Source organism: Hippopotamus amphibius, chromosome 9 (genome assembly GCF_030028045.1).
Source record: "Hippopotamus amphibius kiboko isolate mHipAmp2 chromosome 9, mHipAmp2.hap2, whole genome shotgun sequence".
Taxonomy (NCBI): Eukaryota; Metazoa; Chordata; class Mammalia; order Artiodactyla; family Hippopotamidae; genus Hippopotamus; species Hippopotamus amphibius.
Window position 1 is genome coordinate 41938492 of NC_080194.1, and position 12583 is coordinate 41951074.

The window sequence follows — 12583 nt, forward strand, 5'->3', positions numbered from 1 at the left end:
TACTCTTTATTGCAGTGCACAGGTCTCATTGCAGGGGCTCCTCTTGTTGTGGAGCATAGGCTCTAGGCACGTGGGCTTCAGTAGTTGTGGCACGTGGGCTCAGTAATTGTGGCTCACGGGCTCTAGAGCACAGGCTCAGTAGTTGTGGCACATGGGCTTAGTTGCCCACAGCATGTGGGATCCTCCCAGACCAGGAATTGAACCTGTGTCCCCAGTATTGGCAGATGGATTCTTAACCACTGCACCACCAGGGAAGTCCCGCCGATACAGTATTGAAGGGGAAGAACAAAATTGGAGGACTACTTATCCAACTTCAAAACTTACTGTAAAATTATAGTAATCAGGATGCTGTGATACTGGTGAAAAAATAGACAAATCAGTGGAACAGAATAGAGAGCTCAGAAATAGAACTACATAAATGTATTCAACTGATCTTTGATAAAGGGGTAAAGGCAATACAATGGAGCAAAGAAAGTCTATCAACAAATGGTGCTGGAGCAATCAGACATCCACAAGCAAAAAAAAAAAAAAAAGGTTCTATACACAGACTTTATACCCCTCACAAAAACTAACTTAAAATGGACCACAAAAAAAAAAAAAGACCACAAATCTCAATGAGATCACAAAGCAAAACTATAAAACTCCTAGAAGATAACATAGAAGAAAATCTAGGTGACCTTAAGGTTTGGCAGTGACTTTTTAGATGTGCCAAAGCCATGATCCATGAAAGAAAGAACTGATAAGCTAGACTTAATTAAAATTAAAAAGTTCTGTTCTGCAAAAGAAACTGTCAAGAGAATGAAAGGACAAGCCACATACTGGGAGAATATATTTGCAAAAGACCTATCAGATAAAGAACTGTTATCCAAAATATACAAAAAACTCTTGAAACTCAGTAATAAGAAAACAATCTGATTAAAGTGGGCTAGAAACCTTATCATGCAGCCCACCAATGAAGATATATAGATGGCAAATAAGCGTATGGAAAGATGCCCCACATCATACGTAGTCAGGGAAATTCAAATTAAAACAATGAGATATCACTACGCACCTATTAGAATGATCAAAATCTGAGACATTGACATTACCAAATGCTGACGAGGATGTGGAGCAACAGGAACTCTCATTTATTGCTGGTAAGAATGTAAAATAATACAGCCACTTTGGAAGATAATTTGGAGATTTCTTGCAAAACTAAACATACTGTTACCAAATACAGCAATTGTGCTCCTTAATGTTTCCCCAAAGGAGTTGAAAACTTATGTCTACATAGGAACTTGCACACAGATGTTTATAGCAGCTTTATTCATAATTGCCAAAGTTTGGAAGCAACCAAGATGCCTTTCAGTAGGTGAATATGGATAAATAAACTGTGGTACATTCAGACAATGGAATATTACTCAGTACTTTAAAAAAAAAAGAGGGGGGTATCAAGCCATGAAAAGAGTTGGGGGAATATTAAATGTGTATTACTAAGTGAAAGAAGCCAATGTGAAAAGGCTACATACTATATGATTTCAAATATATGACGTTCTGGAAAAGGCAATACTATGGAGACAGTTAAAAAGATCAGTGGTCTCTGGAATTGGGGGGATGAGAGATGAATATGTAGAGCACAGAGAATTTTTAGGTCAGTGAAACTACTCTGTATGATACTCTAAGGATGGATATGTGTCCATGAGCACATTATTTGTTTGTCCAAACCCATAGAATGTACATCAGTAGTGAACTCTAAGGTGAACTATGGACTTTGGGTGATGATGTGTCAATGTAGATTCCTCAGCTGAAACAAAGGTACTGATCTGATGGGAATGTTGATAATGCGGGAGGCTATGCGTATTTGGGGGCACAAAGCATATGAGAAATCTTTGTGCTTTCCATTCAATTTTGTTGGAATCTAAAACTGCTGTAAAAAAAAAAAAGTCAATTTTTTAAAAGTGGACAAAGGATCTGAATAAACTTTTCTCAAAAGAAGATAGGTGAATGGCTAATAAGCATATGAAAAAGTGTTCAACATCATTATACATCAGGGAAATGCAAAATCAGTCGCATTGATCTGCCATTTCACATCCATTGGGATGCTTTTTACCAAAAAGACAATAACAAGTGTTGTTGAAGATATGGAGGAATTGGAACTCTCGTACACTGCTGGTGGGAACGTAAGATGGTGCAGCTGCTGTGGAAAACAGTGGCAGTTCCTCAAAAGGTTAAGCATAGAGTAACTATAGGACAAGACAGTTCCACTACTAGATATATGGTCAAGAGAAATGAAAGCTTGTCTACACGAAAACTTGTAAATGAATGTTCATGACAACATTATTTGAAATAGCCCAAAACTGTAAAAAACCCAAATGTCCATCACCTGTTGAATGGACAAAGAAAATGTATATCCATACAATACAATATTATTTGGTAATAGAAAGGAATGAACTAAGTACGTATAGCAACACTGAAAACATGCTAAGTGAAAGAAGCTGTTCACAAAAGACCACATATTGTATGATCTCGTTTATATGAAGTGTCTAAAATAGGCAAATCTATAGATAGAGATCAAAAGTAAATTAGTGGTTCCTTGGGCTGAGGGTGATTGGCGAGTGATAGCTGACTGGTATGTGGTTTCTTTTGGGGGTGGTGAAAATGTTCTAAACGTAAATAGTGGTAAAGGTGGCATAACTCTGAATATACTAAAAGCACTGAATAGTACATTTTAAATGGGTGAATTTTACGGGATGTGAATTAGATCTCAGTGAAGCTGTTACTAAAAACGATTCTGCAGTGGGAAGTTGTTGTTGTTGTATAACAAAGGGAGTCCAACTCGAGGATGGAAGATGCCTTAGAGGACTGGGGCAGGGAGGGTGGGGGGGACTCGAGTGGGGGGGAGTCAAGGAAGGGAGGGAATACGGGGATATGTGTATAAAAAGAGATGATTGAACTTGGTGTACCCCAAAAAAAATAAAAAAAAAAAACCAAAAAAAAACCGATTCTGGTGCATAGAGATATATGACTGTAGGACTGATTGTGAATGTGAGTGCTGGGATGCAATAGCATTTTTTTTATGATAATCCTTTTACTTTTAGTTTTCTTTTCTTTCTTTCTTTCTTTTTTTTTTTTTTTTTGAGATACAGTTAACAGACAATAAACAGCATATATTTAGAGTGTACAATTTGGTATCCCAATCTCCCAATTCATTCCCCCCCCAACCTTCCCCACTTTCCCCACTTGGTGTCCATGTGTTTGTTCTCTACACCTGTGTCTCTATTTCTGCCTTGCATTTCCTCTTTCATGGTTGTTAGCATTTGCCTTATGTATTGAGGTGCTCCTATATTAGGTTCATATATATTTATAATTATCTCCTCTTCTTGGATTGATCCCTTGATCTTTATATAATGTCCTTTCTTGTCTCTTGTAACATTTTTTATTTTAAAGTCTATTTTATCTGATATGAGTATTGCTACTCCAGCTTTCTTTTGATTTTCATTTGCACGGAGTATCTTTTTCCATCCCCTCACTTTTAGTCTGTATGTGTGCCTAGGTCTGAAGTGGGTCCCTTGTAGATAGCATATATATGGGTCTTGTTTTTGTATCCATTCAGCCAGTCTGTGTCTTCTGGTTGGTGCATTTAGTCCATTTACATTCAAGGTAGTTATCGATATGTATGTTCCTATTACCATTTTCTTAATTGTTTTGTTGTTTTTTTTGTAGGTCCTTCTCTTCTCTTATGTTTCCCACTTAGAGAAGTTCCTTTAGCATTTGTTGTAGGGCTGGTTTGGTGGTGCTGAATTCTCTTAGCTGTTGCTTGTCTGTAAAGCTTTTGATTTCTCCATTGAATCTGAATGAGATCCTTGCTGGGTAGAGTATTCTTGGTTGTAGGTTCTTCCCTGTCATCACTTGAAATATATCATGCCACTCCCTTCTGGCTTGTAGAGTTCTGCTGAGAAATCAGCTGTGACCCTTATGGGAGTTCCCTTGTATGTTATTTGTTGTTTTTCCCTTGTTGCTTTTAGTAACATTTCTCTGTCTTTAATTTTTGTCAGCTTGACTACTATATGTCTTGGCATGTTTCTCCTTGGATTTATCCTGCCTGGGACTCTCTGCACTTCCTGGACTTGGGTAGCTATTTCCTTTCCCATGTTAGGGAAGTTTTCAACTATAATCTCTTCCAGTATTTTCTCAGGTCCTTTCTCTCTCTCTTCTCCTTCTGGGACCCCTATAATGCGAATGTTGATGCATTTAACATTGTCCCAGAGGTCTCTTAGGCTGTCTTCAGTTCTTTTCATTCTTTTGTCTTTATTCTTTTCCACATCAGTGATTATCACCGTTCTGTCTTCCAGCTCACTTATTCACCCTTCTGCCTCCGTTAATCTGCTATTGGTTCCTTCTAGTGCATTTTTCATTTCCGTTATTGTGTTGCATATCTCTGTTTGTTTGCTCTTTAATTCTTCTAGGTCTTTGGTAAACTTTTCCATCTTTGCATCCAGTCTTTTTTCAAAGTCCTGGATCATCTTCACCAACATTATTCTGAATTCTTTTTCTGGAAGGGTGCCTATCTCCTCTTCATTTAGTTGTTTTTCTGGGTTTTTATCCCTTTTGTCCCTTCATCTAGTACAAAGTCCTCTGCTTTTTCATTTTCTCTATCTTTCTGTGGCTGTGGTTTTCAGTTCTGCAAGACGAAATACTGCTGATACTGCTTGATACTGCTGTCTGCCCTCTTGTGGAGGAAGCTATCTTATTTTTTTAACTTTTTATGTTATATTGGAGTATAGCTGATTAACAATGTGTTAGTTTCAGATATACAGCAAAGTGATTGCAATAGCAATGCTTTTATGTGCATATGAATTACCTAGGTATCTTATTAAGTGCAGATTTTGATTCAGGATATCTGCGATGGATTCTGAAGCTTCTATTTTTTAAGTTCTCATGGTGCTGATGCTTCTGGGCTGTGGATCATGCTCATCAAGACAGTAGAGGAATTTTTTTTTTTCACCAGTGAATGGGGTCAGTCTAAAAAGCCTTTTTGGATTCAGGAGGATTTGTCTAGCATTTTGCAGGAAGGTAGAATGTGGTTTGGTGGAAGAGAGGGGCTGAAGGGACAAAGTAATCAGCCTGTGTAAAGACTCAGAGACCACAGAGTATCAGTATTTGTGGGGGATAGGAGGCCTGTTTGTGGAATTACACTGGTGGACCACGAGTCTTTTGCACCTGAGAAAGTATCAGTCAACTGCCGATCATTTTCTGTTTTTGTAAAGTTTTCTCTTGCCCTCCGCCTGACATTTTGTTTTAACTTCTTTCAAATCTGGACCTAGGTAGATTGACATGACTAGAGGCCTCGTGAAATCCTGGGAGGAGAGTGATTGGTTGGCATAAAGACATTCTGTGTACGGGTCTTCAGAGTAGGATATGGGCCCATCAATCAGTAATCTTGCCCTGAGAGCCTACCTGATCAGCTACCTGAGCTCTGGACAGGGCACCTTTAGACTGGCTTACTGCTTGGCCCCTGATGAATAAACTCATTAATGAGGGAGCAAATAAAGATGTATTTCCAGATGGTACAGGTTAATTGTAGATACAGCTTATAGCTTTCCTTGTTTTTCCACTTAAGCTAGAAGACTGATTTGGATGTAATTTAAAAAATCTTTTGATTAAGGATGCAAATATTAAAGCCAAATCATGTCTCTACTCAACTTACTCCACCCTGGTACTCATACTACTCTATGAAGTGCTGAATGGTCCTCTGAACACCAGGTCTAGTCTCAGCCTTAGTGCTTGCCCTTCTGAGCTGTTTTCTGAGGCTCTGAAAGCAGTATTGCCCCATGTTTCACTAACATTCAGTTCCCTGGTCTCTCTGAGTACTTTTTAAAGTATACCCACCCTCCTAGGAGGAAAGGCAATGAAATCACTTGGTTACTTGGAATATACTTACCCTCACAGCCCCACAATAAAGTCAGAAGACTTATTCTCTATTTTCCAGTGGGAGAAACAAAGGCACAGACAGTAGCATGCTTGACCACTGTCTCATGGAGAGCTATCCCCATTCCTGGCCCAGTTCCCTGGATCTTCCTTGTTTTCCCTTCAATGGACTTATCTTGCTACTTTGAGCATGTAGTTATGTTGTGTTTTTTTTTTTGTTTTGACATGTAGTTTTTTAAACGTGATTTTTCTGGGTGCCTCCAGAAAATGAATACTTCTTTCCCAGATGCTTATTAGATATTTTTCAAGTGTTTGTTTACATTCCCATTTAAGCATCTCCAGGTGGGGTGCTAGTTTGTCAGCATACTTATTACCCTGTTGGAGAGAATTCTGTTCATTTTTACAAGTACTCACTGAGTGCTTAATATACACTCAACCCTGCTGTTCTCCTTGAAAGATGCAAAAGCAGTGTGTTCTCTTTGGCTCTGTGGGATCTTCTAGGATGGGAGCAGGATAGACATAAGCAAGACTTGGACTAGGGTGTAACAAACAAGGCGCTGAGCACAAACTTGAAGGAGGCACTCACTTTCAAGGTCATGCAAGTGCTGTTGTCAGTACCTGAGAATGTGTGCCTCCTTAAATTTTGAGTTCTAGGTCCCTTGCTTATGCCACCCTGTTGCTGGCCCTGGATTTAAGAACCAATTAGGTCACTTGGAAAGCATGTCAAAGATAACAGAAGACCGTGGTCCTTTTTTTTTTTTTTCTATCTTTATTGGAGTATAATTGCTTTACAATATTGTGTCAGTTTCTGCTGTACAACAAAGTGAAAGAGCCACATGTATACATATATCCGCATATCCCCTCCCTCTTGAGGCTCCCTCCCAACCTCCCTATCCCACCCCTTTAAGTCTTCACAAAACATCAAGCTGGTCTCCCTGTGTTCTGTAGTAGCTTCCCACTAGCCATCTATTTTACATTTGGTCGTGTGTATATGTCAATGCTACCCTCTTACTACATCCCAGCTTCCCCTCCCCCCGGTGTCCTCAAATCCCTAGTCTACGTCTGAAAGACTGTGGTCCTTAATTGTTCTCTCAGGTACCACCCAGCTGGGCCTTTTCCATTTCCTGCATCTACTTGTCTCCTCTTGGAGGGGACCTCTGTCTTGGGGAAATAAAGCGCTGAGTCAGGTCACCTGAATAAATTCCATGAAGCAATGTGAGGACAAGGGGGACATTGATTTCATTACCCTGATTGGCTGGGGGAAGCCTTGGGATATTGTTTCTTCCCTCCCCTCCTCTACCCTCTCTCTTCCCTTCTCCTTCCCTCTCCTCTTTTTCCCTCCCCTCCCCTCTTTTTTTCCCCTCCCCTCTTTTCCTCCTCTCCCCTCTCCTCTTTTCATTCCCTCACTCCCTCCTCCTTTCTCTCTTCCTTCCTTCCTTCCTTACCTGGGACATGTAGAAACCAGAAAGCCCTCCCTAAGTAATGGTGGATGTTCGCAGTACACACACACAAAGGATGCATGGTGAATATGTACTGATTTTACTCAGTAGTAGGATGGACTTCTGCCCATTTTACTTCAAGCATCCACTTAAGGTACTTTTCTGAAGTTATCAGAGGAAAAGTGGGAAACTGGGCCTTGAACTTCATAAGTGCTAAAGGAATATTTGTTGATTGACTCCTTTGTGTGATTATGAGGGCCTGTCTTTCTTCTCTATATCAAGGAGCATTTTCAGCTCAGTTCAATATAAGAATGTATTGAGAGACTTGGGTACTGAGGTTTGGGTATGCTTCTGTATGGCTGCAAGGAAGTAGAAGACTTGAGTTGTGAACTCAAAGAATTTAGTAGTATTCTAGAGCAGTGATTTTTCAACTGGGGCAATTTTTGTCCCCCAAGGGACATTTGATAATGTCTGTAGACATTTTTGGTTGTTGTATCTGTGGAGATGCTACTGGCATCTAGTGGGTAGAGGCCAAGGATGCTGCTAAATGTCCTACAATGTACAGACCGCGCACCACCCCGCCCCCCCCCCAAAAAAAGAAAAAGAAAAAAAGCAACAACCCAGAGAATTAACCAGCCCAAAATGTCAGTAGTGCCAAGATTTAAGAAATTGTGCTCTAAAAGCATAAGACTAACAAATAGAACTGGAACTTTGAGGTTGGAAGACCATACTGCTGGTTAAGAGCAGAGCAAGGACTGAAGCTTAATTCACCCTAGTCTAATGGGACCATTTAAAGTCAAATGGTATTATATGACAGAATATTTTATCTAACTTCATGTCCCACAAATCCTGATTCATACTTTTAGCTCTAGCAATGTGTGATCACTGTGTGTTGGGCAGGGACAGTTCTAAGACAGTCATGGATTTTAATGGTGATGTCTTTCTGCAGGTTGATATGTCAGACCTCTCTCCAGAGGAGCAGTGGAGGTAAGTGTGACAGTGTGGGCCCCGTACGCTGGGAATTATAGATTAATCTTCTTAATAGAGTCATATATCTACCCTTTTGCTTCCTTGTCTGTGGGAAGCAATGACCTATAACCAGTAGGACAGGTCATTTAAGATCTTTCCCAGGACTTGGGTCACTCCTGGGTAGCTCCCTCAGTCCTTCGGAGTAAATAGATTATTGCACCAAATCCATCTGAGTTTGAATACTAGTTCTGCCATTTCCTAGTGATGTGATCTTGAGCAAGTTAATTAACTTTACACTACCTTAGTTTTCCCAATTTGTAAAATGAGGATTCTAACAGTTGTGAAGATTACCACGTGTGAAATTCTTAGAACAGTGCCTGACATGTGGTAAACCTCCAGTGTGGTTACCTGCTTTGAGGATGATTATCATCATTAACATCATTATTAAACATGAAACAGGGCAGAGAGCTCTGTTTGAGAAAATGGGAGATGTGTCTTCTGATCTCAGCTGTGCTACTTACTAACTTGCTTTGTAACCACAGTGAGTCAACAAATATTGTATTGTCATTATTTCTCATCAGTAAAGGAGTTTTAAGAGTGCTTGCCTCACAAACTTTATAAGATAGCTGACCAATGAGCTGAAACCAACCAAGTAAAGTTTAATTTTTTAATTTATTGTTTTTTAATATTTGTTTTTAATTAATTAATTGATTGATTCGTTGGCTGCATTGGGTCTTTGTTGCTACACACAGGCTTTCTCTAGTTTCAGCAAGCAGGGGCTACCCTTCGTTGCAGTGTGCAGGCTTCTCACTGCGGTGGCTTCTCATGTTGCAGAGCATGGGCTCTAGGCTGGAGGGCTTCAGTAGTTGCAGCACACGGGCTCAGCAGTTGTGGTTCGAAGGCTCTAGGGCACAGGCTCAGTAGTTGTGGCACACGGGCTTAGTTGCTCCGAGGCATGTGGGATCTTCGTGGACCAGGGATTGAGCCTGAGTCCCCTGCGTTGGCAGGCGGATTCTTAACCACTGTACCACCAGGGAAGTCCAACCAAGTAGAGTTTAATAGAGAGAAAAAAACACCTCATTTGGATTAAAACTATTGATTAAAAAATATAGAATGGCAAAGATATCAACTCATATGACAAGCCTAGCAAGATTTTAGGTGACTTTAATAGGTACCAGTTGTGTACCTGAGCTACCAAAATATTCCACAGTTTGAGTTGTTCATTGGAAATATACTGTCTGCCTTAAGGGAAGTGACAGTGCTACTGTGTTCAGCTTTGCTGAGTCCACATTGATTTTGTTGTAAACACTGCATATTAAGAAGATCTTTAGCTAGATATATCTAGAAAAGGCAATTGGGATTAATGGTCTTCACATTATGTTATATGCATTGTGTTTAAAAGATCTAGAACTGTTAACCTAAAAGGGCCCAGGAAAATGGTGGTAGAAACAGGATTGGTTTTGTTTTTCTAAATATTATGGTAAATAGTTGAAGGTGCAGCATTGGGAAAGAGAGAATGGATATGTTCCAGGGTGTAGGATTAGGTCCGAAGGATTGAAGCTGTAGTAAGATAGATTTTGTCTCATTATCAGAAACATTATTAATAATCATTGTATATTGTAAGGTACTCAGCTTCCTGCTTCTTAAAACATTGGAATTTTATTCCTTCATAAACACTTGAGTACCTATAATGTGTCAGACACTGCTGGTTCTAGAATAGGTTATTTTAAGAGGCATGTATTCTCAGCCAGTGGAGGTATTCAAACAGAGGATTGCAAAAATAGTTTTTGTGTTGAGTGGTAACTTGAACTAGATGACTTCTGGTTTTTTATGCATCCTTTCTTTGATTTCTTGTTGTACACATTCATTCAGTTATATACTGTCTGAAAATAAGAAAGATATCTCTTATTATCTTTATAACTCCCCACAATCCTTGGGTTTTTAAAATATCCTTTGCCCTTGTAGTTTAGCTTATCTTCACAACAACTCTATGAGGGAGGTGGAAAAGCTATGGACTCCTTTTGATAGATGAAGAAGTTGTGATGTAGAGATGTAAATTTTCTTGGCTAAAGCCACATAGGTGTGTCTGAACCTAAGTTTCTGACTCCTATCCCTATTATATAAAGTTTTATGTAAGATGAAGCCTTAGGTGCTGTGGCTGCTGGGCTAGCTGACATGTGGTTGCCCATCAAGTTTTCCCCCCCTAACATTTTATTACAAAAATTTTCAAATATACAGAAAAGTTGAAAGAGATGTACAGTGAACACCCTTGTATCCACCACCTAGATTTTACAGCTAACTTTTTGCCATATTTGCTTTATGATTTATCTATCCACAATGCATCCCTTGGGTTCTTCCTGCTTAGTCTCTCATTGCCCTTGGGAATTCCATGAAGATACCATTTATATTGTCCTTTCCCTTTCTCCCTAATATCCCCAGGTATGGAGAACTTGGACAGAAACTCCTGACTACAGGTTACATTTGTATTTAGTTTTCTAACTCCTTCTTTATTCCTCTCCCTTGGCTGTAGAAGTGACTTTTCTGTTCTCAGAGGAAGCTTTTTGCCTGTATTGGCCAAGGGAATCGCTTGCTGCCAATACTCAGGACCAGAGACTGCCAGCCTTACAGTAAATAAGAGTTTCCAGCTGTACTTTTCTTGAGCCCTTGAAGAGGCTATACCTGTGGATACTGATAGTGAAGTCAGTGTTGGAATAGTGTAAAGTTGAAGCAGTTCAGATTTTTCAGGCTTTAGTCTTTAGAATCTCTGGTCCTGACAGAGAGGGTAGGAGACTTTAACCCTGGAATTAACACACATTTGCAATATTGCTCCTTTATTGGTATCATAAATATTGAATAAGAGTATGAGCCTTTATGGCTGTGACCTTCTTTCTGGGTTGCTTTCTCCTTCCAGTGACAGGTTGAAATAGGACTGAAATGGAAAGGTATCAGTTGTTTCTAACTTTGGGGTGGGCAGCAGACCACCTACTTTTAACTCCAATACCTAACTTTGGTGACTAGGGCCCATAGAACCCCTGTTCTATTCCCAAATGCCTGTCCTCTAGGGCATGTGTCTTTTTAGCCCCTAATTTGTACAGTACAAGAGTGTGTTCTGAGCTATGGACCAGTGAGATATCTCTGGAAAGCACTACCCCTTTACTGCCACACCATCCCAGACCTAGCTCACCCCATCTGTTTGGCTTTCAGGGTTGAGCATGCACGCATGCATGCCAAGCACCGTGGCCATGAAGCCATGCATGCTGAAATGGTCCTCATCCTCATCGCTACCTTGGTGGTGGCCCAGCTGCTCCTGGTACAGTGGAAACAGAGGCACCCCCGCTCCTACAATGTAAGCCACTTTGCTCATTTCTTTGTTTGCCAGTCATCAGGAGATGCTTTTTAAGTATTCTGGGGTCCAGCCTAACCCAGGGCATGTGTATCAAAGGAATAGATAATAATACTAAGCTGTATGTATGAATGGTGAATAGTGTATGTAGGGTGTGTGTTTAAAAGGCAAGTGATTTAGGTGGTGAAAACTGGAAAAGAACCTGAATGTACTTTCATGGCCAGAAAAGGTAGGTCCTCCCTTTTAACATTTTGAGATAGGTTCATGAAGGAGCTGTTGATTAGGAACTGTTCAGATAGAGGGAGAGGTGATCACTTGATTGGGAAGACCAAGCCTCCAGTGAATCTTTAGATTAATATTTTAAAAAGGCAGTAATAAAGGGGAGGCAGTGTAACAGGTGGTGAGAAGGCAGAGTCAGAGTTAGAGAGACCTAAAAAGGCAGTTACAGAGGGAATGAGGAACAAAAACATATAAAATGTACAGAAAACATATAGCTAAATGGCAGAAGTAAATCCTTCCTTATTAGTAATTGCTTTAAATGCAAATGGATTAAATTCTCCTATTAAAAGGCAGAGATAGATTGATTTAAAAAAACCACATTATCCATCTTTATACTGTCTATAAGATACTCACTTTAGATATAAAGAAATGAGATAAAAGTAAAAGGATGGGAAAAGATATTTCATGCAAATGATAACCAAGAGAGAGCTGCTGGCTCTTAAATGTTGGACAAAGTAGACTTTAAATCAAAAAAGGTTACAAGAGATAAAGAAGCACATTACATATTGATAAAATGTTCACTACATCCAGAAGACATAACAATTATAAACATATATGTACCTAACAAAGGAACCCCCAAATATATAAAGCAAAAATTGACAGAATTGAAGGGAGGAACAGATGATTCTGTAGTAATAGTTGGAGA

The 12583-nt window shown here is 39.7% G+C and overlaps 1 protein-coding gene across 2 annotated transcripts in view; it reads left to right on the forward strand.

The window, feature by feature from the left end:
• Positions 1-12583, forward strand: part of RNF121 (ring finger protein 121) — an 84444-nt gene that overhangs the window by 25333 nt on the left and 46528 nt on the right. For both annotated transcript variants that reach the window (XM_057747514.1, XM_057747515.1), the window contains 2 exons: positions 8296-8333; positions 11520-11661. In XM_057747514.1, coding sequence (XP_057603497.1) covers positions 8296-8333; positions 11520-11661 — 180 coding nt within the window. The remainder of the gene's footprint in view (positions 1-8295; positions 8334-11519; positions 11662-12583) is intronic.